The sequence below is a fragment of the Apteryx rowi genome, unplaced genomic scaffold (genome assembly GCF_003343035.1).
Source record: "Apteryx rowi isolate R43461 unplaced genomic scaffold, aptRow1 scaffold_62, whole genome shotgun sequence".
NCBI lineage: Eukaryota > Metazoa > Chordata > Aves > Apterygiformes > Apterygidae > Apteryx > Apteryx rowi.
Window position 1 is genome coordinate 1,321,396 of NW_020450894.1, and position 27,669 is coordinate 1,349,064.

General features: G+C 44.6%; 1 protein-coding gene across 1 annotated transcript; it reads left to right on the top strand.

Moving 5' to 3' along the window:
• On the top strand, positions 1-27,669 carry ATP6V0A4 (ATPase H+ transporting V0 subunit a4). The gene is made up of 20 exons (XM_026083912.1): positions 1-178; positions 700-778; positions 1,867-1,961; positions 3,093-3,218; positions 3,623-3,717; positions 4,806-4,932; positions 5,545-5,627; positions 9,536-9,629; positions 11,231-11,443; positions 11,864-12,014; positions 12,903-13,042; positions 13,912-14,069; positions 14,535-14,628; positions 15,514-15,632; positions 17,739-17,955; positions 19,679-19,786; positions 22,810-22,944; positions 23,913-24,030; positions 25,943-26,114; positions 27,576-27,669. The coding sequence occupies exons 1-20, from the start codon at positions 62-64 to the stop codon at positions 27,667-27,669; spliced, it is 2,535 nt and encodes an 844-aa protein (XP_025939697.1). The 5' UTR covers positions 1-61.

A 27,669-nucleotide genomic window follows, 5' to 3' on the forward strand; every position in this document is an offset into this window, starting at 1 on the left:
CAACGACGGTGCTGCTGGTCAAGACCTTCGCGGACACCCTGGCAGGAGGAGGGCGAGCAAAATGGCCTCTGTCTTCCGGAGTGAGGAGATGAGCCTGATGCAGCTCTTCCTCCAGGTGGAGGCTGCCTACTGCTGTGTGGCCGAGCTCGGGGAGCTGGGTCTGGTTCAGTTCAGAGATGTAAGTAGTGCCTGGCTCCACTAGTTGCCTGGTTCACCCGGCTGCTGAAGGCCCAGGAGACTTGCTCCTTGGAGTGCTTGTCCTTCTCCCCCAGCACTTCACAGGGAGGTCACAGTCCTCACCCCAATGGGGTGGGCGAGAGGCCACAGGGGTGAGTGGGACCTTTCCAAAGCTGTCCAGAAAGCCAGGTACCCAACTGAGACCTGACCTCTCCCTGAGCCCTGCTTCAGCTCTGCTTGCTGGACATCCCTGTGCAACCTCAGGATGGTTCCCTCCACCACCAGCAAATGGGGGTTCTCCTCAGTTGTGGCTTTTGCCAACCCAGAAGGACTAGCAGAAATGGGCCTGGTACAGCTAGGATGTCCTTGGGCCTAAGGAGATCCATGGTATGGCTCTGCCGTTAGGATCCTGTAAGATGCAGCGATGTAAATGGTGACCGTTTGCACAAAAGACTGATGTTAAAAATATCTGTGGTGGTGAGCAGCATGGAACCCAAGGCTTGCTTTCTCTCCTGTTTCTAGTTGAATGTGAATGTCAACAGCTTCCAGAGAAAGTTTGTGAATGAAGTGAGAAGGTGCGAATCCTTGGAGAGGATCCTGCGTAAGTAAATGCTTGTGAAATGCAGTCAGCTTTCCACCAACTGGTTGTCTGGGATTTATTTCTTTGTTAAGTGCTTTCACACTGTGAAACAGAATTAGTGGTAAAAATGGTGATATTTTCATCTGAGTTCCTGAAAATGTTTTGTATGTGTCAGCTAATTACCACTTCACCCCATATGGCCAAGAAATTATTACCCCTATCTTGAAAATAGTTAACTGAACTGAAAGGAGGTTAATTAGCTTATATAAATCACAAAAGTCTGGGGCTGGGCAGGAGACTCAATCCAGATAAGCTGACTCCCACACCAGTGCTCCAGCCGTTGGCATATGCCTCCTGTGGCCAAGTACTTTAGCTTGGGAACAAATCCTTAAAATATGAACTACAGAACTAGTGGAGCTTGGTTTCCTATGGATTTGTGTCCTGCAAACTCTGTACTCCCCATTGCAATAATACTTGTGTTCACCATATTCATGATGACAAGGACAGCATATGCTGTTGCTAGAGCAGAACTGTGTAGGTGCTGGTTGATCTACAGTTGTCCTGGAAGGACTTACTGTCCTCTGGGGACTTTGTTACAGCAAGATCATATCCAAGAACCAAATCCCTAACACTTGGTGAGGCAGGGCTTGTCCTGCTGCTTGCAACCTGCTGCTCACGCACGCAGGGACACCTGTGAAATGTCCCTTCACATCCAGTGCTCCACCTGCTGAAGGGCTGAACAAGGAAGAGGGTGGATTAATAACTGTGACAGATAGGGCAGGAAGGCAGAGGCAAGGGTACTTTAGCTAGGTACTTACTAGAAAGCATGTAGATAAACCTAAAGGCTAGGATTTAGCCCTGTCTGAGCAGCTACCACTGTTCTAGGAGAACCGGCATCCTCACTGAGCAGGGAAGTTGTTAGGAGTTAGATTGATGATGGTCGCATATATTCGCTGGAATGATGGACCTTGAATATCAGCTGACCCTTGTCACACTTCACACAATGAGTGTGAAGCCTTGACCTGGCAGAGGGTTTAGCAGCAGCCAGTGACCAGGATAATGCAGCAGAGATGACACCCTAACAAGATTCTTGTGTCCTTTCCATGCAGGTTTTCTGGAAAATGAGATGAAAGGCAATGTTGAGATGGTCAAACTAGAAAAATACCCAGAGACCCCTCTGCCTCGGGAAATGATTGATACGGAGGTACAGAATTTGGAGGGGGCCAGGGAGAAAGGAAAGGGGATGTGCACCTGGGTGTCCATGTAATGTGCTTGATGCAGACCCTGTGCCAGGAGTGATGCAGGAATTCAGGCTGGAACAGCTCTTCCTGCCTGAGGAGAAGCTTCCCAACTCACTGTTTCAGCAGTTAGATTAAGACTGGTGGTGTTGCATGTTCCTCAAGTAGACCAGTCTTTTTACCTTCCCCCATGAAAACCTGGTCCAACCTATTAATGGGAAAGGCATCATTGTCACACAAACCCCTCCATTATCCTTTAGGAAAGAATAAGAAAGTTTCTGGTGATTAGTCAGGAGAACTAATGTTAGAATCTGCTTCACTGCATACAAACCCAAAGGCTGTCTGCTCTGGTGGCAGTATGGCTGTGACATAGCAACACTGGTGCCTGACACAAGCATTTGGTAAATCTGGATCGAGGGCTGTTGAGTACTGAGAGCTCTCTGCTCTCACTGAAAACCACTAAGAACCAGTGGGAGCAGAGGGCATTCAGACCTTGGAGGTTTGGGCCATGATATGCCATGATTGTGTGTTGTTTTCAGATGTGCAGGTATTACTTTCTTCTAGCTCAACTGAAAGCAATTTTAAATGCTGCATATCTAGATGATTGGGAAGGAAAATTATGCTTCCTGAGGGCTTAGGTGTCACAGAGAAAGGTGGTTGCCTGGTGTGTTCCTAGGCCTTCCTTCTCACTGATTTTTGCCCTGTAGCTAAAGAACCTAAGCTAATAGCCCTATTGTAGCTCCTTTTGCAATCAGTGAACTTAAAGTCACCCCGCCTGGGGTCCAAGCTGTCCTGTGGGGGACCCCGGAGATGTGGCAACTCAGGAACCTAACCCAGGCACTGTGTACCCACCTGCAGTTAGGTCAGGTGAATTCCAGCTCTAATCCCAACACAGAACATGGCAGTGGGAAAATGAAGTGTTGACATTAATAAATAACTTTCTACAAACTCAGTGCTTAGTAAAAGTGCTCATTGAATAGTTCTATATCTCCCCCATGCACACTTTAAAAATAATCTCGTTTGAGATTTGATATCAGCTTGGTAAAGGGTCATTGGCTGCTTCTGAGTTTTCCTGGATGTGCTTGGATCCTAAACAGATGGTGCTGGAGAAACTTGAGGCTGAGCTACTGGAAGCCAACCAGAACCAGCAAACTCTGAAGCAGAACTTCCTCGAGCTGACAGAGCTCAAACATCTGCTGAAGAAAACACAGGACTTTTTTGAGGTAAGAGGACTCTCTACTCTTCCAGTAGAGATTCTGAAGGTTCCTAAAAATGTTCACATTTTTGTTTGTTGTGTGTTGTTGTCACTGATTTTTTTAAGCAGAACCCAGTTCTCTTGCCACAAGTCTGTAAGATCGTGTTTCAAGTATACCTCAGTCACTTGGGAGCCTACATCTCTCTGTGATTCAATGGGGCTCAAGAACTTGGTGCCCAGATTTCTTTTGAAAACAAGATTTATGCTTTTAACTTGCTAAGATAAATTTTATGCTTCCTCCCCCCCCCCTTACTTTTTTGGCCTAAAACTCTGTGGAAAGCTACCTTTGGGGGAAATAATGTTAGGAGAAAAATGTGAAGATAGTTTTCAAACTGGGAGTATTGAATTGTTTTTAAAACTAATGTTTTCCAGACAGAAACCAATCTGCCAGATGATTTCTTCAATGAAGACACATCTGGCCTACTGGAGCTGAGAAGCACTCCTGCTGCTGCAGCTGCCAAGCTGGGGTCCGTATTGGTAAAGCCTCAGAGTTTGGCCAGATTTCCCATTTGGACCCACATTAGTATGACACTGATACACTTCCTTCAGCTTTTTAGCACAGATTGCTCGCCAGCCTCTTCTTGTAGCTGACTAATCAAGGTGAAAGAGTGACTGTACTCTGAAAGGGAGAAGTCATCATCAAAACTATGGTCAGGTTATGGGCTAATGAGGCAAATGGACTTTTACTTCCAAGCCACCAATTCCAGTGAGCCCTTTAGTACGTATTGCCTGAAAATCATTAGCTTATGGCATCTCATGTGTAGCTTCTGGGCTCAGACTGCAGGGTACCAGCCCAGTCACCATGGATGGAGACGTAGCCACAGCAAAAAGCCATGCGTTTGCTTGCATTTGGTGTTTGTCTAGAATAGAAAGCAACACCACATTTGAGAGTTAGTGGACCGGAAACACCACAGAGCATAATGCTGATGGTAACTTGGCAGTCAGTGTAGACTCAAACAGCTTTCCCTTACCTCTGCATGAGATAGGTGTGGTTAAACTTGCTGACAGTTTTCTCCCAGGCTGGTACTTTTAGCTGTTCGTGCTGGTTTTTCTGAAGTCCCATTCAGCTCTTGTATGGGTAAAGCATATGTTTGTAGGGGGCTTGCCTTGGCAAGTGTATGTACTAGTACGCCATGGTGCACTTCAAAGGTGCAGTCTGGTGCTTCTGGGAAAGGGAAAACAGGAGGGAATAGATATATACCACCACTTCAAAACTGCTACCCACTACCTCCGTCATTCAATCGCTCTCTGTATGTGGACTTTAAACACCTCTCCATTCCTTCATGTTTAATCAGAATTGTCTCTCCATTTTTTTTGATGTGGGGAGGACTGCAATATCTTAAAAGAAGAACAACAGGATAAAGTCAGAAGTTTAGGAGATAAGATCCAGGCTTGAACTTTTCAGCAACAAGGTCTTTCGTAGAAGCGTCTAGAGTGGCAGCAGAGCCCTGGCTATCGCGGACTATAAAGCACAAGATTGTAAACTCGCATGTGCTAAAGGTCCCAAAAGACTTAGAACTGGCTCATAATTCATTTATCTTTTAACTCTGCTCAGATTCACAGCAGGGGTAATAAAGAGGGAAAGGATGATACCCTTTGAGCGTTTACTGTGGCGAGCCTGCAGGGGAAACATCTACCTGCGGTACACTGAAATGGATACTCCCCTGGAGGACCCTGTCACGGTAGGCACTGACCTGTTTTTCCTTCACTCTGCTCCTCACACAAGTACATGACTTGTAAAAATCAGACTGCTGCCCTGGTCACCCAGCAGCACTGGCTGCCTAAATCAGATATGGGTGGCTGAAGGCAGCCTGTAGAAGAAAGGAAGGAAAATTTGAGGATGGGAGAATTATTTTTGACTTTTTTGCTTTCCCCTCTTGGTGTTATTGATGTGGCTTTGTCCTGCCTGGTTAAGCCTCAGCCAGGTGGTTTACATTCTGGGGGATATCAGCTGCGGTCATGCTCACTTGGGCCTGGCCGTGGAGGGTTGATCCCCCCTGTGTCACTGCGGTGAGCCCTGCACCCTGGTAGACCTCCTCCTCCTCCTGCCTGCCTCTCTGCTCCACATCGCTCCTTCCCCCGTGGTTCAGCCCCCATGTGTGGGGCTGCTGGCAGTGCCTGGTCTCCAAAGGGAAAACCCAAGGTCCCTCGGGGAAACCCTCTGAGCGTCATTGCTGGAAAACTGGGACTGGGGAAAAGAACAAACCAGCAAAGAGGCTGCCTAGAAAAAAAATATTTTCTGTGCTGGATTCTTTGTTCTGGATGCTTTAAATTCTGCTGGGATTGCATTGCAGAGAGAAGAGATGAAGAAGAATGTGTTCATTATCTTCTATCAAGGAGAGCAGCTTAAACAAAAAATCAAGAAGATTTGTGACGGGTAAGGCAGGCCCGTGAGCAGGTCGCAATGACTCTTGCGGAGGTGTTTACTTGTCAGCATGGGCTAGCTGAATTTGGAGCTGGAGATGAGAGCTCTGTGCTCTGCCTTTCCACTCAGCCACTGTATTCCCTTCTGCTTTTCAGTTCTGCTGCTCCTAATCATAAAGTATATACGTCACCTTGGCATCTGAAAATTAAAGTCCTAAATTTTCCAAAGTGACGTAGAGAGATTGGGAGCTTCAGTTGCTAGGTTTTTAACTTGAGACATCTAAAAGGGGACTGTTTTTAAAAAATACTCAGCTTCCTTCCCCTGAAATTCAGGGGCCTTAATAGATGTTATGACTTGGGCATTCAGAACATGGTAATCCCCAAACTTATTTCCAGCCTTATTGTGTTTCAGTATGAAAAGATGACACTGTAGTTTACTGAATCCTTTCACAAGGCCTCTGGGCAATATCTATGTAATCAGAGACAGAGCCCCGAAGAGAAATGGCTTCAGGCTTCATACAGCCTGTCTTGTTTCCACCCTGTTAAGCATCTTAGAAAGATAATTCAGTTTGAATATTTTGTTACTGTTTCATAATACTGATGACTGACAGGCTTTGTTACTGAGTAAGTCAGATTTGACAAAGGGATCTGTATGCTGTCACCAAATCCATTTCAGATACAACCCCTTGGCCAGGTGAGGCCAGCAAAGCTCTTCCAGCCTGCAGAGTTTTGCAGTGAGGAAAGGGGAGAACGAACAATTGCTCTTACCTCTCATGTGCACTCAAGGCAGGTCTTTCCTTATGTCCTGGGTTTAATCAGATCAAAATCAGGAGAAGGTCAGTTCATCCAGCTGAGAGGACTGACTTCAGTCCAAATCAATCACATGAACCCAAAGACCCTTGAGGCCTACTAGGAATTCCTGCGGTGGGAATGTGGCCATCCTCCATGCCATCTGTTGACAGTGGAGGGCGGTGGTCATCCAGAAAGCAATTCAGCTCACCCATGGTATAAGGTGTGCATTTCTGTCAGTGGGGTGTGGGCACTACTGGAAATGTGAGCAGATTCCTGTAGCTTGGGTTGTGATGTGAAATGATGTCAGGAGGTGGTCACGTGCATGTGGTGGTAGGTTCATAGCAAGGAACTTAGGTTAATCTCTCTCAACCTTTTGTAGGTGAAGGAAAACATACCCACACGAGACAAATCCCCAGGACGTCCTTTGCAGAGCTGGCACACTGGTTTTCATTTAATGCCAACTAATCAGTCTAGACTTGAAATTGTCCCTTCTCTCTTTTCTTCCCCCTTTTGGTATTTGTTGTTTGCTAACATGCATGCATATGTGGATGTTTTGTTGAGTGGCTTTTTTTTTTTTTTTTTTAACGTATTAGTATCATGACTCTCATATTGTGCTTTGTGGATCATCAGCCGTCCCTGGTACACAGGTCATGACATTTTGATCTGGTCCATTCTTAAGGCAGGGTTAACTATACCTAAAGCAGATGGCAGTGTCATTCCAGCCCCAGCAGGACATTTCTGCTTAGCACTAAGTCATCGTTCACAAGTAAATATCCTGCAAAAATCATGGGACTGGTATAAGCCCGTCTCCTGCAAGGCAGGATAAGATTTGTTTGCAGAGCAGTGCACTTCAGGTTATGCTTGTAGTCCCTGCTTGACTCTAATTGGTAACATTAGTCTGCCAATTTCATGAGCATTAAGTCCATGCACAAATTTATTAGTGAAAGGTGTAGAGGGAGCAGGCAGGATGAAAATGTAAGAATTTTTTTTCCCTTCTTTTCTTGTGGCTGCCTGAGTGCTAATGTGAATACTAAACTGGGTTTATCAATGTAAGAATTCCCTGCTGAATTCTTCTGGAGCTCTCAGAGATGTCTGTGCCATTAGGGCGAAGCTGATACTCAGTATGCAAAATGGCTGTTAAAAGATCAAAGCAACATTGCTGCAATAACCTTATTGGAAATGTGGGAACTGTGCATCATGGAGGAATAAGCTTTCAAGTTTGATTAAAAATCCTTATTAAAGATGAACCAAGAGCTATGAAGAATAGGAAGCTGGAGTTAATTAGGTAGGGTGAATAACCTTTGGAAACAAATGCCAGGTGCTGAGTGAGGAGAGATTCAATTCTGGAAAGGGAAGTTTAGCTGAAGAGAGTATGCTGGCATTACACTGAGCTCAGGGCTGATCTCTAGGAAACAGCTGTGCGTTTTGTTCAATTTGCAACTGTCCTCACTTATGTCTGTGCTGGAACTGATTTGGATGAGTGGGTGCTGGTATGTTCTGTGCTCAGGTGAAACCAGCACGTGATGTTTATTTGTACATAGAACATGCATGTTTTTACCTCCTAAGCAGGGATATAACTCTATGGCCCTCTTATGCACTTTATCTTCTTTTAATTTCAGTACAAGTGCACAAAGGCAGACCTTCAGCTCCACTGAAGGATGGTAGAAGAGTGTTGCCTTACGTGGGTAGAAGGCCTGATGCTCCCCTCTGCGCTACTCTCCTCCCCTGTAAACAGGAATGCTCTCTTTCTACAGAACAGCAATATGGAAGGACAACACTTCTGATGCCCTGAAAGTGGCAGGGATGGCACAAGGGCTAGATATCACTGAGGAGGAAAAGGTGGAGTGGTCTCTGCTGTGCTCTACAGCACCTAAGCTCAGTTAGCATCTGCACGTGCTGAGAGCTTTGCAGCAGCAAGATCCCAGCAGGACATCCAGACACCTGCTCTTTATGAATGAGATACACACTGGCACTTGCTTTGCAGGCAGGGTAGTTGGCTTTACACCTTTCTGATAGACATGTAACTTATTTATTTCTAATTGGTGTCATATAGGCTCAAGCCTTAGAGTTCATAGAGTGGCTTTGCCATGCTGCAATGTATTATACTGATACAAGCACTGTTATACTAGTAGCACTTGTAGCCATACTAGAGAAGGTCATACATTGTATAGTATAGATAAAGCAATGTGCAACACCTGCAAGGAGACAAGACCTTCAGTGATGTATTAAAAGCCTACATTGTCCCTTATACTACCATGCTAAACAAACCAGCCACACCTCCCATATACTGCCCTGAGGGTTTGTGAAAGGGTTTATATTGGCCTGGCCACTCATATGCTGACATTGCAGATACCATGCTCAAGGTATTTAAAAGAAATCACTGGTCCTTCTTCTGCTCCCGAGCTGTTTAGCCAAAGAGATGGACCAGAAGTCAAGAGTCAGCTGTATGGGCATTCTCCATTTGTTCTATCCTAGAATTACAGGCACTTTTTTACAGACTTATTTATTTATACAGGCTGCATGCACTAAGGGCGTTTGATTGCTGTGCAGCAGTAACTCAGCTGATTGCCTTCCCCCAGTGATTGTGTAAGGGTAGTGCAGAGGCAGTAGCATGATATTTTTCCAGCCTCAGTGCAAGAGGGACATCTGTCGGCTACTATGTTAACAAGGCAGGCTTTGCCAAGGTTATTTTCTTGCAGCTCTTTGCAGTCCTTGCATTGAAGGAGAAGCCAATGCCCTGCCACAGGAGAGAACGAGGAGAGGGATTGTCCAAGCAGCTCCCCAAGATGTTAGCAGGACTTCTTTATTGTGTGTGGGAATAACGGAGGCTCCTGTGTATTAGTGCAGATCAGTTCATAACATCATGCATCTCACTTGATGCATCTATGACAGGGGGTGCTTTTTCAGTTAGAACAGCCAAAGAGATGCTTTTTCTCATGAGGGGATATATAGGCCTTTTGGACATACCTAGTAAGCCACACACAACTTTGTTTGGCAATAGTGTGCAAGAAGTATATAGTATTAGGCCTGGAATAAAGTCCAGTTTTCCCGCCTCTGAGCTCAGAAGAGTCCCGAAGAAGAATTCAATCAAATAAATGGTGTTTTTCACTTCTCTCTTACTGAGGCTAGATTTCGTGCCACGGTCTATCCCTGTCCAGAGTCTGCAATCGAGCGTCGAGAAATGCTTGATGAGGTGAACACAAGGATCGAGGATTTAAACACAGTAAGTGGTAACACCTTTCCTGGGGTCCTAACCTGCAGGGCTGCCTGCAGGGTCCAGAGCCTCCCGCCCAGGAGCAGCCTTCCCGCTGCTGCACAGCACTGCAGCTGTGCTGTGCTCTGCCCATTTACCCTCCCAGGAGCTGCTGGGGGACAACCTCAATTTGTGGGGGACAAAGCACATTTTGCTGCTGTTGGCCGTGCAGTCAGAGGTCAGAGGTTTAGACCATATGATGTGGGGCTGTGGGGTGGGCTTTAAGGTCATCATCGGGCTGAAGGAGTCGTAACCAAACTGCACATTGTGCAGGCTGGCCAAGATGGTTACATCTAGCTCTTATAGCATGATTTTGCTCATCAGCTCTCAAAGAACCCCAGTCGCATCCTGCTGGTGGGTCACAGAGGTGGGAAGTGGCTTGGCTGCAGTCTCTCAGCAGGCCACTGGCAGGGCCAAGCCCACAACCTTTGATTCTCTTATGATGAAGTGCCACCATACTCCTTGTACTGCCCTGCCTCACCTCAGAGCCTATTAAAAGTCTTTCTAAAACTTCTCTGGGAACACTTTGTGGAAAAATTGGGCTCTTGTGTGTAGGGTGTAGTCCAACCACACTGGGCTCAGAGGAAACTGTCAACATTTTTTTATATTTAAACTAGGTTTTCTTTACTGAGGAAACCTATCTTGGGGCTATTGTCACATAAGCAATGGAAATACAAGTCTCCTTTCCTAAAGGTACCCATCTCTGTACCCCAGCATTTAATGTAGGCCTGAAAATTACTGAGCTGAGTGGGCTGTAGGTACTCACTAGCTTGTAAACCCATGTAATATGTCAGGACTACATGTGTTTCAGAAAGACGCCTGTGTGTGACCTTTGCATTGTCACACATTAAAGTCAGTGGGTCCTGAGGCAGGAGTGAATACAGTAGACACCCTGTTTGCCTGAGGCTGCCCAATCCTTCTGTCATCCCCTCTGTGGATGCCCATGACAACCCAGCCAGCAAGCAAGCCTGCTCCAGAACTGATTTTCAGTCCCGAGCACCATGGGCAGGCAGGCCTCTTCAGCTGTGTAAACCCCACAGGTTATCTTCCTAACACAAGTATCTCCGTCACTAATTGTGCAGTGGCATTGTGGTGGTCACATGATGTGTCAGGGTTCAGTGGGGCAGTAAGCTATAGCTATAGCAGGACAGACCTGCCCTTTGGAGCACAGAGCCTGGGGACACGCTCTGCGACATGCTCCAAGGCTGCTACACAGAGCTACCCACTGGAGATAGCAGGGTGGGAACCCACAGCGAGACGTGACAGGTCGGTAAACAACTGACTAAGGCACCAATCCTGCAGCCACAGCTCAGCAGCTCCTGAAGTTCTCCTCTACACTTATGGGGACTCAGTGCCACAAAGTGCAAGACCTTAGCAAACAGCATCACATGCCCCATGCCAGGTGCTCTCATGTTGAGAGATGAATGGATTGCGCTCCATGATGTCTGGCTCATTCCTATGAACACTCCCTTTCCACAACCCCCTTCCACCTGCCTTTCCAAAACAACTGCTGAGTAGATCATGCTACCTCCTCTTTCTTCTCTTGAGCACTGCTTGTGGTGTGCTTACAGGTGATAACCCAAACTGAGTCCCATCGCCAAAGATTGCTGCATCAGGCAGCAGCCAGCCTGTGGTCCTGGGGGATCAAGGTGAAGAAAATCAAGGCCATCTACCACATTCTGAATTGCTGTAACATTGACATCACCCAGCAGTGTGTCATTGCAGAGATCTGGTTCCCAGTGGCTGATACTGGCCGGATAAAAAGAGCTCTCCATCAGGGAATGGTAAGAGGCTAATGCTTTGGATCCCTGAAGCCCTTATCCAAACCACATTGCTCATATGTTGAGCATATATTCAGGCTTCTGTCTGTTACCATAATGCTGGACTCCCTTTTCTGTTTTATTTAAAGTTAAGGTTGTCATGTGATCACTTGACCTCAGGTAGTTTATGGCCAACACTAAATCTTGGCAGGTTTGTGATCAGTCCATAGGAGTCAGCAGTGCTAGCAACTTTCCCTGTGCAGGAATCAATAGCACAGGGAATGGGAAAGCCTGTATATTAGCAAAGGGTTGAGATCTAACACTCTTGAGCCTGGCTTTCATGCCACTCTCTATGCATGTTTGGACACAAACACTGGTGCTGTGCAACTGATTCCTCTCCACTAACCACCCTGATTGTGTCTGTCCTTGTCACCTGGTTTGCAGGAGCAAAGTGGCTCTACCATTGCCCCTATCCTGACTGCTGTGCACACCAGGATGGCACCTCCCACCTTCAACAGGACCAACAAGTTCACAGCTGGCTTTCAGAACATAGTGGATGCATATGGCGTGGGTAACTACAGGGAAATGAACCCAGGTGAGGAAATGCTTGGCTACCTGCACCTGGCTTGCCAGAGCCAAAGCAAAGCCTCTCAACTCCATCACCATCCTAAAATATACACTCATTGCTGATATTGAAAATTCTCAGCCATGTTTTCTGCTGGTTAAAATTAGTACTGTTCTGGTGCATAGCATGGATTTTCTCAGGCACAGAATTCGGCCGTCTGTCTTCAGCGATTGATTTAGGCAGAAATAACAAACTACACAAATACAGGATGGGTAAGAAATGGCAAGGTAGAAACTCTGCAGGAAAAGACCTAAGATAACAAGGTAAATATAAACTGACCTTGTAATACTGAGGCAAAAAAAGGCCACTGTCAAAAAGGGATACATAAGCAAGAATTTGGTCTGCAGAATATGTGAAGAAATACATCTGCTTTACTCAGCACTGACAAGGCCTCAGCTATTAAGGACAGTTTTGGCAAAGTGCCTGAGAAAACTGTGGAACAATTGTAGAGAATCCTAAGGAGACCACTGAGAACAAACAGAAGCCTAGAAATGGGGGCTGATGGGAAAGGATTGAATGAACTCAGGTTGTTTAGGCTGAGAAGCCTGAGAAACGTGATAATAATCTTCAAATACTTTTTTCCATTTCAAAAAAGAATGCAAAAAAGAATTATCTATTCACTGTGTTTGTGATGGTGGGACAAGAAAAGATGGCAAGGAAGATGCAGGTCCGGCAATAGGAAAATCTTGCTAGTGGTGAAGTTAGTTCAGCACTAGATTTGATTGCCTGGTGATTTGGGGAGACATCAGTGGAGGCCTTTAAGAACAGGTCAGGAATGGCTTGGTGGAGTGAACTGTTCCTCTGCTGAGGTCCTTTCATTTAGGAGAAGCTGAGCTTCTCGCTATTTACTTCTCACAGCTCCTTACACCATCATCACCTTCCCTTTCCTGTTTGCGGTGATGTTTGGAGATTGTGGCCATGGCGCTGTCATGCTGGGCTTTGCACTCTGGATGGTCACTAATGAGAAGAGCCTTTTGGCCCAGAAGAGCACTAATGAGGTGAGTACCAGAGAGCTGATACACCCTAATGCACTCTATTAACCTAGCAAAAGGTTCCTCATCGCCATTTGATAAAGGGGGCATCTAGCATCTCAAAGGCTGAATGTTATTCTTTCCAAGACACTCATGAGGGACTAAGGTAGAGATTTGGCAAGTAATTCTGCCTACTTCTACACGGGGAGTTGGACAGACCCAAGGGACCTGGAGTTTCCTATGCCTAGTTATAGATGTGTATTTGTACTGTCACATCATCAGCATCTGCCTTTGCATGTGTGGGCCAGGGCTTTCTAGAAATCAGACCTTCCCATCCATGGCTCTCTCTCTGGTTAACCTGGCTGCACTCTCAGAAAGTAGCTCCTGTCAAAACCAGTGGCAGCTCCTGAGGGCACTGCACTCTAGTGAATTGGGCTGTCTGTCTGGAAGCTGAAGTATGCTTTAGGAACTGAACGTCATGGGGTTTTAGTGCCCTATTTATACGCGTATAGATTAGAGTCCAAGAGCCAGGTACCGACTGTGCTGTGAGCACTGGGTCACCGGTACAGGAGAGCAGATGTGCCCAGATGGACCAGATTTAGCCTTCTGTGATAAAATCTGAGGAGCGGAGCTGGGCTGGAGGGTGGGCGCTGAGTGCGGCAACTGTAAGAACAAATATTTGCTGTGGCTCAGGTAGGTGGGTATTTTTAGCACAATGAGAAGCTGGACTGCAGATGGGGAGTGATTCATATTGCCATGATTACCCGAAAAAAGCAGAAAATGGCAGAGGGCGTGAATGATTGCTGCAAGAGAATTCCCCTTTGCTGAGGCCCATCATTTGATGGGACTGGAGGTATTTCGGTCACCTCCTCTGCGCCTGCCTTCTCCCTCTGCAGATCTGGAACACCTTTTTCAGTGGGCGCTACCTGATCCTGCTCATGGGCATATTCTCCATGTACACTGGCTTCATCTACAATGACTGCTTCTCCAAATCATTCAACATCTTTGGCTCTTCCTGGCATATCATCCCCATGTTTAAAAATAACACTTGGACGTAAGTGGCTAAATGTGGGAAACAAGTCAAAACATGCCAAGTGGAGTGTGTAGGCTTTAAAAGAAAGACGCGCTGAATATCTGTGTGGGGAAGGGAAGAACTCCCTGCTGTGGTTTCAGTCATGAATGAATCAGAGGTTTTGTCTGACACACACACAGACAAAAACACTGTTGAAATGAAATGCAGAATCCCTGGGACCAAACCTACTTGTCCAGTCACCACCATTCATAAAACCTGCAAGTGTCCAGGACTGATGCATAGAGAGTTATCAGTGCAATGGAGAACCATCATTGTGTAGGACCCATTTCCACACACGCCTACATGTGCACACAAGCCCGGGATAGAAGTTCACAGGGAGTCAATAACAAGTATAATGTGGTAGTCCTTAGCACTTCTCATATAAATATACCTTAGGCTTATATGGTGAGATTAAGCTATAAAGGTCATTTCACTTTTCTCTGATAGTAAGGATGTACTTCTGGACAATATGGTGCTGCAGTTGGATCCAGCAGTCCCAGGAGTCTACTCTGGAAATCCATATCCATTTGGAATAGATCCGGTAATTAAATTAAATTGGTCTAAGATAATTTGTATTTCAATCCTGCTTCTACATATCAGGTATATCAGTAGCTTCCAGATATCTCTCCTGAAGCCCTGCTGTTCGATTCTTGCTCTTTGCCCATTCTTTACACTGTGGTTGTGATGCTTTTCTTTAGCAGTTAAGGATGTAGATACAGGCATCCTTTTTTTTTTTTTTCCTCCCTCTCTCTCCAGTAATTTTGCACAGGCAGCAGCAAAATGGTAAATAGGAAGGAACTTTGTTTTTGCCAGAGGATGGTCCTGTGCTCTAATCTCTGCTTTCTCATGAGACTGCTGGACCCAGTTTCCTCACATGAGTGTTTAACGTGTTCCACAGCTACCTCACAAGTTTAAGTGTTAAGTCCTGGTTTCCTTGCAGTGTATTTAACATATAGACTACGAAGTAAATGACAGTATTATTTAACTGATCCACATGTGCTGCTCTGTGGTCTACTTTCCCTTTTTTGCTGTTCTCTATCAAGTATTTAAATGCTATCATTAACATCAAGCTTTCCTGTTTCAATCTTAAAATCAGTCAATTAGCATCTGCTTTGCTGGATGTGATCTCATTTCAGTGGGTCCCACAAAGAAACACTGGTTTCTCTTGAAAGGACTGAAGCTAATTCATTACATTATTTTAAACATCTGTTATTTCCTCTTAATAGAGGATAATACTTTATACCTTTAAGGTGAGAAGCCTGGCAGAGTGAAATGTATTATAAAGAGCATGTAGATTTCTGTCACTTGGTGTCTTCTTGCTGGAACTGGTAGGAGTAAATGGACAGCATCAAAGTAGAGACTTCCATGGATTTGTTATTGAGCAACACCTGAAAGTCTTGTTCTTTTGTCTCTCTTTGCTCTGCAGATCTGGAATGTTGCATCAAACAAGCTGACTTTCCTGAACTCCTACAAAATGAAGATGTCGGTTGTCATAGGGATTGTGCACATGATTTTCGGTGTGATACTCAGTCTCTTCAACCACATGTAAGTCTGTTTCACTGGGCCTCTTGCTGTAGCACACAAGTCCCCATCTCTAAGATCCCAGAACCTCTGGGCACCCCCCCTTTTTTTTTCAGTCTTTCCCTTTGCAAATGTATTTGCATGAACTTGGCCTTCTAGAGCATCTTCCCAAGCTTAAAATTCCCTGAGTTATTCACTTCTGCGCTTCAGCAGCATCAGACTCAACAGTCCCCATTATAAGCTGGTTGTCCCTCAAGGCAGTGCCACATAGTTTAGCATACAGCTTTGACGTTGTAAACAGGCAAAACATTTAGGTTGTTCTTAGTATAACAATTTCTACTTACCACAGAAAATGCTGACAGTCAAGTCTGTACTGCATGGGCTAGATGCTTTTTTCTTCAGTGAAATCATGATCTTCACTAATTGTTAAAGCTTAATTGCAATAATTTACATAATTTTAAGGCAATTAAATATAATCCTAATTGCTTATTAGCACTGACATACAGCCCATTGAGCAAGGCAGATTAATATTTACCCCATCCTTATACATGCATAGACTGTTCCACTTGTTGCCAGGTCAGTGGCAATATTTCTCTTTTGGGGGCCCTGTTTTACTCCACCTGCAGTGACCACCTTGTTTTACACCCTTTTGGGCTCAGGTATTATCTCACCTTCACAGTTGGTTACATTTCTCCAAAACCAGTGAGGTTTTCTTCCAAATAGGCCGATATGAGTTTGTGACCCCATAGCCTGGCACACATGACTTATGCTGAAATGGCCAGACAAGCTCTTTTCACTGTTTTTCAGTGGAGTCGTGTCACATATCACCAGCCAGCACTGTTTGGTTATTCCCAGTGCGGAGCAGTGCCATCCAAGCAGGGTTAGTCTTTTGTTTTGTTTTTTTTTCTTTCACTTTTTTCATGCTCACAGCAGTTTCCCTGCCTCTGCCCCCATCTTATCTAGGTTGTAGCCCTGCTCCATGACACATCTATCAGTGATCTCAGTTTGCACAGTGTTGTTGACTAGTTTCTATTACCTGATGCTTCACTTAGCATCACAGTGCTGAAATCAGAAGACTCAGTTACAACACTCAGTTGTGGGCCTGGGAATTGAGCTGGTGCTCAGATAAACTAGTGAGCCGAGGTATAAAACCACACTGGCTGAGAAGGCAGAACAGGGAACTGGCCCCATAGTGTCCTTCGTTCTGAGCGAGCCTGATGTCTCGGACTGGTAATTCAAACTGTGCCCTTCTCCAGTGCAAGTTGCAGTGTCCCATGTACTGCTTCATGCCACTGTGGGCACAGAACGCTGAATCCAAAGGCTGGGAGGAAGGCCGTCACATTGCAAGTTTTCTCTTGGGTAAATTCCCTTTTGCTTCCTCTCTTCATGTTCTTGATTTTGCAAATATACCAGAGTACAGTAAATTAAAAATATGTAGCATCTCCCGCTATTGATAACTTTCATTCTGAAAGACAAAAGCTCTTGTTCTAGTCCAGAGACCACTGAAATTATGCACAGCGTATGTGCGTGTCTTTCTCCTGACCTAGTGGGCTTTTAGTCAGGATCTGTATCTGTGCATGTCTATACTTCTGCCTTTGCTCTCTCTTTCTATGTATATATTTTGCCACACACACACACACACACACACACACAAAACAGTTGGATATGTAGTGGAGGAACTGATGGCACCATCTTGCAAGGCTCTCCAAAGCTGGAGGTGTGTAGTGATCTGCAAAGATGGGAAGCTTTTGCAGCTGATGGAGAGGAGGGCTGCTCCTACAGGATTGAATCTATCCCTGATTCTAGCCTTCCCCAGCTTATGATGTTTAACTTTGTAAATTTGCCATGCTTTGAAAATAGGCATTTATTTCAATGTATTAATCCTCTGAGATGCTGCGATACTGGTGGGTCAAGCACAGGAACCTGAACAGAATCAGTATGAAAAAGCTTTTGTACTTAAGTAATGATTTTTATTTATAAGGAAAGCAACTACAGATTTCTTTCTTGGCCAATGATATTTGTTATGCTTTTTATGTTGTTTTGCAAAGACTAAATAGTGCACAGTACTGTCATACTTCGGGGCAACCTGGTCCTGTATTCATTGTATATCTCTCTTCTGATTCTTTCCAGCTACTTCAAGAAATATATAAACATTATCCTGCAGTTCATTCCAGAGATGATCTTTATTATCTCTCTTTTTGGCTACCTGGTCTTCATGATTATTTTCAAATGGTGCCATTTTGATGTCCACTCATCCCAGAGTGCACCAAGCATTCTCATCCACTTCATCAATATGTTCCTGTTTAATTACAGTGATGCTACAAATGCTCCATTGTATCTCCATCAGGTATGGATAAAGCAACATGAATCTATTGTACCTGTTTGCACTTGAGCAATCACAGTGGAGGTTGTGAAGGGTAGGCATGAGGATGGGGAACAGGCTCAGAAGCTCAGCTACACTTGCCAGTCATGTAAGAGAAGTTTGTTCTTCTGGCATTCATGTTGCCCTCATAGACAGGGAGGAGAGAGAAGCTGCCTGAGCTGCAAAGGAACCCCCCCCTCTTAGTGTGATCCTTGCAAGAGTGATGGTGCAATTTAAGATACTTCAGAGGAAAAAAAAGGAAAGAAGGGTGATTAGAGAAACAAAGATGTATATTGCAGATGTACTGTCCTGACTGAGGTCTTGGCATTATACTAGAAGTAAGGCAAGTGTCTCCTTTCCTTGATGACTTCTTCCTTAATTTTTCTGTGGAAAACCTGAACACTTAATATTTTCAGCTAAAAATTAAAAATAATTAGACAATTTTATGTCAGCTTTTGGTCAAAAATATCTCCTTTGGGAAGTTATTTAAAAAAAAAAAGCAAGAAGTCTCCACTGAAAGAAAACTTCTTTAAAAGTCAGCTCTATCTATTCGCTTAGAACAGGGAATTATTTTTTTTCTTGTTTTTTTTTCGTACTTGCCAACATCAGTGAAGAATCTGCAAGCAAATGCTGCCTCCAGTTACATTTTTGTGTCTATGTTCCACACTTCCAAATTCCACACTTCGGCACATTGCCCTGCGCTTTGTTTTAGTGAGTTGGAGTTAGAAGAGAGCCCTGATTACTTCCAACTAACCGCATTAAGGCCGCAGGGGAGTTCAGGAAAAAGCAGTTTTCCCACCCTCCAAAAAATCATTAAATAATGTTTTGCCTTGTAACAACCCAAAGACTTTCAAAGATAAACATTTTTTCTTGCAGAAAACCCTTCCCCCCATTAACTCGGTCCATGCCATCCACCTGGGCAGTCTCAGTACAAAGACTTTATGAAACCAACCCTAAGGTGATCAGAGACCTGAGCCAGCCTTAAAAAAAAAAAAAAAAAAAAAAAAAAAAAGAGCAAAAGAAACGTAGTCTTACAATGTGGTTGTAGTTGTGGTGGTGGTGTTAGGGGTTTTTTTGTTTCTTTTTTTGTTTTTGTTTTTGTTTTAAACTGGATTAGTTCCCCAATCCAGTTGGCAGCATGACAGTACCAGCAGTTATGTTAGCTTAGCAATAGGGGTGGTACAGTGCAACAGGAGCACCTTAAATTGGTATTACTGGTGTGGATAATGTATTATCAAACCTAAGCTACTTGGGTTCAGTTCCCTTCTGGAACTGAAGTTGGACAACTAATCCTGGATCCCCTGCTTTCCAGGGGAGAACCTGAACAATTTGGCTCTTCCTGCAGCATTTCTACTTTGATCAAAGCAAGGAAGAGTGACTAGCTCAAGCCAGTGGTTGTGACATTCTCATGGGACACAGGAGAGTAAGGTTCAAGTCAGTAACATTGTGTTTTGGCAAATTAACACTTTCCAACACAAAAGCCTTTCATCTCCAAGTCTCCAACCATCTCTAGCTGGCAGTGCTTTCTGGAGCCTTCAGCTGTATATGTTTATTTTCATGACCTTACAAACAGAGGACTCAGTCTACAAGGGGAATATACCTACTGAATTAAAAAAAAAGTTATTTTATAGAATCAGATTTCTTATAAGTGTAGTTGGCTAAAGAAAGAAAAAGTGACTTTCTGCTTTTCTTGTCATCTCTTTTATAGAAGGAAGTACAGAGCTTCCTGGTCATATTTGCTCTGATTGCTGTTCCCTGGATGCTTCTAATTAAACCTTTCATTCTCCGAGCCAACCACCGGAAAGCACAGCGCATGGTAAGGGATGTGGATCTATTACTGTTTCAGGCATGGGGCTTCAGTACAGCAAAGGCAAAGCTGAGCAGACAGCCCCCAGAAGTGTTTGTAATGGTCTAACTCTGCTTTCCTCTGATGTCAGAATTTCACCAGTGATTTCAAACCGTGTTTTACTGCACATACACTGAGAGATATTCAGCTGAGCCACCTAAAGGGGAAGCAAGTGCTTCTGCTCACGTGGCCATACCCTTTCTGTTGGCTGATACTGAGCTCTTTCAAAAGTAGTATCCAAAACCAGAGATGGTTAAAAGAGACTGACATGATGGTAAATCCAACACAGGACCCTGGCAAAGGCCTCCGTTGCCTATTCACAGCTGTCATTAACAACAGGTTGGCTGCTCTGTGTGAACAGGGAATCTGGGTTACTCCCAATTTTGGAGGTATCACCACAGTTTGAAGGGGATGCTTACTTTAAAAGCTGTTATCTGCTTGCCAGCAGTGCTTTCTTCCCTAAGCGATTGCCTTCATATTATCAGAGCCCTCCTTCTCCTGGGCTCTGCAATTTGCCCAGCTCTTCACTGTGTAACTGCTGCAGCTGCGGCAGTTTCCCAGTTGCTCATTAATTCTCTCCTTTATTACCTCAACAGGTCTTTACTCATTTGTCACGAGTTACTTCTCTTTATAGTTGGAGATAGTGCCTGGAGTATCTTTTATAGGGCACAGATGTTCCCATTTGAAGAAAGAGATGCTAGTTTTGCCATGTGACCTTTTCCCACCCAGTCACTTCTGACCTATAACTGAAAGTCAGGTCCCATGGGGATCTTTGCAGCCCTGCCTCTGTGTTGCCATTTCTTATTTTGTCAGTCTTCTGGGATTTGGAGGAAAGTTTGACATGGATGACTCCATCTCCTGCTTTTATGCTGGCAACACCTGACAGCTTTTCCTCACCTCCTATTCTGCCCCTGTATTTCAGTTCCTGATTTACATATGTTAGCTGTCTGATCACATCTTAGATTTATCCAGATTTATACATTTGTAATGAAGTGTGTTCTCTATGCTGACATTCAGATAAACCAGAGACATAGCAGGTGTGACAAAGATTACTGGTGCAATAGGAAACAATACGTTGTTATGAGGCTTTCCCCATGAAACCTGTTGGAAACTATAAAGAATGACAGGATAGAACCCAATAGAAGCTGTGAAGTCAGTATTTTGTTATACTATGTCGTAGGACTGTTATCAGCATACAATAAAGGGCTATTCTTAAGCTATGCTGTGCTATTGTTTCTGGAGTGAGGCTCACATCAGATTGTTCAGGTCTTTGGCAATGCTCCATAAAAAATGATTATGGAGAGAAGATGGGTGGTCATGAGATTTTTGTCAGCTGAAAACAAATCAGGAGATCTCTGTCTGTATCCCAGTTACTGTCTGACCTTCATCAAGTCACTTGATCCTTCCAGGATCCCTTTTCGTTTCACTTGCATTGATGCTAATTCCTTTGATATCAGCTCCTGTTGGTTTATACCCATGGATCATCAGTCTTACCATGCCTCAGTTTTCTCATTTGCCAAACGTGATGTATCTTCACAGAACTGCTGAGGTTGGAAGAGACCTTTAGAGATCACCTAGTCCAACTCCCCTTCTCAAGTAGGGTCACCTAGAGCATGTTGCCCAGGACTGTGTCCAGATGGCTTTTGAATATCTCCAAGGAAGGAGACTCCACAGCCTCTCTGGGCAACCTGTTCCAGTGCTCAGCCACCCTCACAGTAAAGACGTTTTTCCTCATATTCAGATGGAACTTCCTGTGTTTCAGTTTGTGTACGTTGCCTCGTGTCCTGTCACCGGACACCACTGAAAAGAGTCTGGCCTCATCCTCTTTACACCCTCCCTTCAGATACTTCTACATATTGATAAGATCCCCCCTCAGTCTTCTCTTTTCCAGGCTAAACAGTCCCCGCTCTCTCAGTCTTTCCTCATAGGAGAGATGTTCCAGTCCCCTAATCATCTTAGTAGCCCTTTGCTGGACTCGGTCCAATAGCTGTATGTCTCTCTTGTACTGGGGAGCCCAGAACTGGACCCAGTAGCCCAGGTGTGGCCTCACCAGGTCTGAGTAGAGGGAGAGAATCACCTCCCTTGACCTGCTGGCAATGCTCTTCCTGATACAACCCAGAATACCATTGGCCTTCTTGGCCACAAGGGCACATTGCTGGCTCATGGTCAACTTGTTGTCCACCAGCTCTCCCAAGTCCTTCTCTGCAGAGTTGCTTTCTGGTAGGTTGGCCCCCCAGCCTGTACTTGGTGCATGGGGTTATTCTTCCCCAGGTGCAGGACTTTGCACTTGCCTGTGTTGAACTTCATGAGGTTCCTCTCTGCCCACCTCTCCAGCCTGTCCAGGTCTCTCTGAATGGCAGCACAGCCCTCTGATGTATCAGCCACTCCTCCCAGTTTTGTATCATCATCAAATTTGCTGAGGGCACACTCTGCCTATCATCCAGGTCACTGATGAATAAGTTGAACAGTATTGGACACAGTATTGACTCCTGGGGGACAACACTAGCTACAGACCTCCAACATAGACTTTGCATCTCTGAGCTCTTCTCTTGAACCAGTTTTCAATCTACCTTGCTATCTGCTCATCTAGTCTGTACTTCATCAACTTACCTATGAGGATGTTATGAGAGGTGGTGTCAAAAGTCTTCCTGAAGTCAAGATAGACAACATCCTCTGCTCATCATCTAATGATGTTTCTCATGGGTATTAAGGGTGCATTGGGAAGATGAAGAAACTAGATCCAGATTGTGTTGGAATCATTGGAAAATGCTCTAGAAAGGAAAATATCTAAGTATTACTAGTCATTTGGTAGGAATACTTTTTCTGTAGTCTTTGTCGAATGACTGTTGTTGAAATTGCCTTCATATCCATGATATAATTCTTATATGTTATGTATCATGAGGTTATCAATGAAGTCCTGTGCCATGATTTGCTTCTTTTTGGTACCAGCCTGTAGGATGACACAAAAAACAATTATATTTTCTTTTTGAAAGATTCGGTCTCAAGCCAACTCAGGAAACCCTGCAGATGAAAGCGAAGCAGACGTCCCAGAAGCCAACCACTCCAAGAAAACTGCCCGAGGAGACCGCAGTGGTGGCCATGGAGAACATGAGGATGATGATGAAGAGGTAAGAAACCCTGAACAGGCTGAAGACGGGAAAGAATCATTCAGACAAACACAACAATACAAAATGCAGAGCCAAACAGAAGGCTTCTGCAGAGTTTCCAGTCCTTCCTTTTAACAAGATACCAAGACATACTGTGCTAGCAGTTTGTGTTTCCAAACACAGCACACTTTGGATTTTAATAGAATAAATTCCTCTAACTTGTTCCTGAAGTTTTGCTGGGTGTGGTCAGGCATTCTTGCAAATCTCAAACTTTCTTTTCCTCAGGGGTATTGTTTGACTTCCGTATTGCACCCAGAGAAGGTCAAGACTTCCCCAAGAGTCAGCAGGTTTTTCTTGCTTTAAATTGCAAAGATGGATTTAGAAGTCGGCAGGCTACAGTGTTGGTTAAGGAGAAAAGTCTCCCTTTGGCAGATATTGTCAAGTGCTTCTGTGGTATGGAGCAACACAGTGAAAAAAATGAAAAGGAAGTTTCTAGCAGTTTGAGGTACCCACAATATTGTGTGTAGATGTGGCTGACTGGGAAGGAAACAACACTCCGCTTCTTAGAAGATATGCTTATTCATTGATATCTCCCAAAAGGCGTATGCCAGTAGGCAGATAGTCTGAAAACCCCAACTGTAAATAAGAATTTCTGTCTCTAGAAGAAATCAGAATGATTAGTGGCATTTGGATTGCCATCTTATCCCAAGTTTGAAATTGTGAGACTGGAATATGAGCTGATTCTTTAGCATTTGCTTTTCACTGGAACTGTATTTCTTCAGGGGATAATGTGTGGGAAGATCATAGAGAAGGGACATTTTTCAAAACAGTTTTTTAGATCTGGGAAATATCCTTGTGTTGCTCAGCACATAGCAAAGAAAAGGGAGGTGTATGAAGAGTCTTTTGTGGAGTGTTTCTCTGTCACTGAACTAACACTCTGTCCTGAACTAAGAACTAATAAAACGTGCTTGGTTTTTATGTTGTTCCAGTTCGACTTTGGAGACACGTTTGTCCACCAAGCTATTCATACCATTGAATATTGCCTGGGCTGCATCTCCAACACAGCATCCTACCTGCGGCTCTGGGCACTGAGCTTAGCTCATGCACGTGAGTGATTGACTATATATTAGTTACCTCACTGGCAAATCCATGCTGACCACTGCTTCTGCCAGTATTTGATTATTGCTGTGATTTTTTCCCATGGAATCAAAGTTCTTGTGGAAATATGTGTCTTGAAATGGTTTGCTTCAGATCAGATCAATCCAAGCGTTTTGCAGTGGTCATCTTAGTTTTTAGTGGTGCTTCCTGGAAACTTTAAGTCATGGAGCTCCTGACTGCATTTCCTGGCTGAAACTCATTTCCTGCTGTCTACAGCCTCCCCTCTAGAAGAATCCTCATGGTGTATGGCATGGTAGGAGATGTAGTCCACATGTGTAGCCCAGTCCATAGAGGTAATTGTAGTATGGGAACCTGAACCTCATTTCCCAGGAGGCACTTGTTGTAGATTTAGCGGATGCAAATGAATGTCTAAATGATTCAAAGCAGATAATTTGATTTGGTTCAGCAAACTAGAAATAAAAGCTTCATTTTGAGAACTCTTAAAACTTTGAATTTTCGCTGGAATTTTTCCCATCAGCATTTTCAATGTTTCATGGAAAATGTGCAGCATTTCAGTGTCTTTTGTCTTGATTCAAGATAAAAACAAATTCTCAAATTCTAGAAATTCTGTCAGGCTGTAACTTCTAATTTTCAACTACTCTAATTATTCTGATATGTTTTTTATTAGTATTGCAGTACTGCTTCTGGCTAAAAGTTGTGCCTGACCTAAAAAAATTGGAACATAGAGAAGGAAAGCAGGTTGGGGGGGGCAAGCTGGGTGCCATGGATTGGCAGGGATGAGCTGTGCTTTTGGACACAGAAACAAGCTTAGTAGGAATTGATTGGAAGCTGACACACTGGTTTTATATGGAAGACAGGTATTTAAAGAGAATAAAATAAACCAAATAAAGAGCTTAGCTAAGGGCATGTTATGTGTTATGCCAGAATTCTGCCTGGAAAACCACCATATTCCTTTGCAGCCTTACAAAGTGGACTTTGACAAGAATATTTTCCTGAGGACTGCAATTGCAAGGGGTCCCTTACATCCGTTGTCACCTGAAGAAATAGGTCATTGAATTCCTAGTCTGAATATGACCTAGAACCTCTCTGTAATGACTGAAAAAATGTAAAACAAGGCTGAACTGGTGGTTGGGGAAGAGCTGGGCTAAGTCCTTGCTTTGCCTGTATCTCAAGAGGAAAATTGCTCAGTCCTGAATCTATCCGATGTAACTAAGGCAGTTAAGTAAGTTAGGAAAATGATCTTGTGCTGACAGGATACCTCAGAGGTAACAGTGCTGTGAATGTTGATATAAATCTGTGCAGGAAGAAAAATGCTTTAAGAACTAACAGGCATGCAATCAACCTAAACCTTAATACAGCCCGCCTTGGGTGGGACAAGCCATTTGTCATTTTTTTCCATCACATCATCTCAGTGACATCCTAAGAGAAGTGGTTTGGACAACAGATGAGAAGTCCATGTCTTCTGTGGGTCTTAGCTGGCACAAATTAGTACAGTTTGTAACCTGATCTTCACTTGTACTGATTATATTAATCAATTATGTTCACTGGGATTTAGCAGCAAGCAGTCTTAAAAGGTTCAAATGAAATTGATGGCCATAGCATGCCAGGGTACCATCAGTCCTAGCAGCATGCTCATGCAGACTTGTGATGTAAAGCAAAACAGCACCGTGAGCTTCCAACAGAGGGAAGAAAAGGAATGGAAAATAATCTGCTTTTCCTACCCCATTCATCATGGGGGACAGGGTGACCATACATGGTTACTATCACAGGGGCTGACACTTTATATTAGGCCAGCTCATCTAACTGGGAGAAATGGGTGAGCTTTGAGGCTAAATGCTGTGGCCAATGGTGCATTCGTGGGGGTTGCTCAGCACGGTTTTCCTTTTATTTAATTTTGCAGAACTGTCAGAGGTTCTCTGGACCATGGTGATGCACAATGGGTTCAACAACAACAGCTGGGCAGGCCTCATTGTCATCTTTATCATCTTCGCAGCATTTGCAGTGCTGACTGTAGCTATCCTGCTCATCATGGAGGGGCTCTCAGCCTTTCTGCATGCTTTGCGTCTTCACTGGTAGGTGTATTGGTCTGTGGGAGTTTTTCCTGGAGCACTCCTTGGGAGAAATAGGGCTATAGAAATGGAGATGGCCACACCAGCTAATGTTAAGCACACAGCATGAGTATCTATAAATTAGGACATCAGTCTCCCTAGCCAAAGGAATGAGAGAGACACCTCGGAAGGAGGGGAGCTCAGAGCTCTCTGTCCTCCTCTGAGCTGTTTTCTGCAGGAACCTGTCTATCCTCATGAGCCTGGGGATACTGGCCTCTAAACCCAAGCTCCTAACTCAGAAGTGAGCAAAATCTTTCAGGCACCGAACATACACAGCTTTAGGTTCAACTTCAAATCAGGAGTTTGACTTTTGTTAATCACTCAGGGCACATATGCAGTTAACATCAGATATAGGTAATGGTGCCATATCTGCAGTCACAGTCCCGTTGGGATACTGTAGCTGGTGTCATCCGATCTGCCATTAGCAACATTTGGGGTCTCCTGTATGGGGTTGCCAGACCAGCAAGACATGCAGTGCCCATGCGACATGGACAGATGTGGCAAACAGCAACCTGCAGCTCTCTGCCCAGGTCAATGCACTGAGTCACTGAGGCCATCTTGATGTGAATGATAAGGACTGAAGGCACAGTCATATCATAGTGCTGCATACCCCAGTCAGGGTTACCATCAAACAAGCCAGCTGGAGGTTAGCTACCACAGCAAGAGTTCAGCTGGGGCTACAAAACCTGCTGAAAATCTGGGTCAACTCTCATGCCATCAGCCCAGGTTGTGCTCCTGGCTGTTTTAGCTCTGTGGCAAACCAGCTTCAAGTTAGCTTATCCTTGTCTTAACTGGAATGGCAGTCCAGGCAAAGACGGCCATTTAGACATACCCTCAGGCTAAGACATATAGCAAGACTAACACAACTAATTCCCTCTCACCACCACCAGTATTGGCCTTCTCCATGAGCATGGAAAAGCTGTGGCCTTTTTCACCATGTGATGTCCCACCACTAACAACAAACACTGCCAATGAAAATCAGTGTGGAGCTGCTTGTTATTGTGCTGGGATGGGGAGAAGTCTGTCAGGCGGCATTGTGCTGTACTGCACAACAGGGTAATCGATGCTGGCTCAGCACATGGTTATCCAGGCTCTCAGAGCTGTTAGAGCAGGGTAGGGTCAGAGTTTACCAGGCACTCCAGGTCCTGCTGGCTGGCCTCACCAACAGCATTTCCAGGGTGACTTATGAAAAGTCAGTGCAGACGTGTACCAAGTCACTCTCTGGAGCTGCCTGTGTCTCTCTGCTGATTCTGGAAGGAACCTGTGCTCCCAGCTCAGAGGTCACAAGCTCTCAAAGTCTCTCTTTTTTTCCCGGTGGATGCCACGTTACAACCTCTACACTGGATTTGCATACCCTTCCCTTCCCCCTTTACCGTGGTTTGCAAAAGATGCAGGCGTGATGCCCCTCTCTGCTCCATCTCACAGGGTGGAGTTCCAGAACAAGTTCTACGTTGGGGCAGGCTACAAATTTTCTCCGTTCTCCTTCAAGCACATCATAGACGGCACCACAGAAGAATAA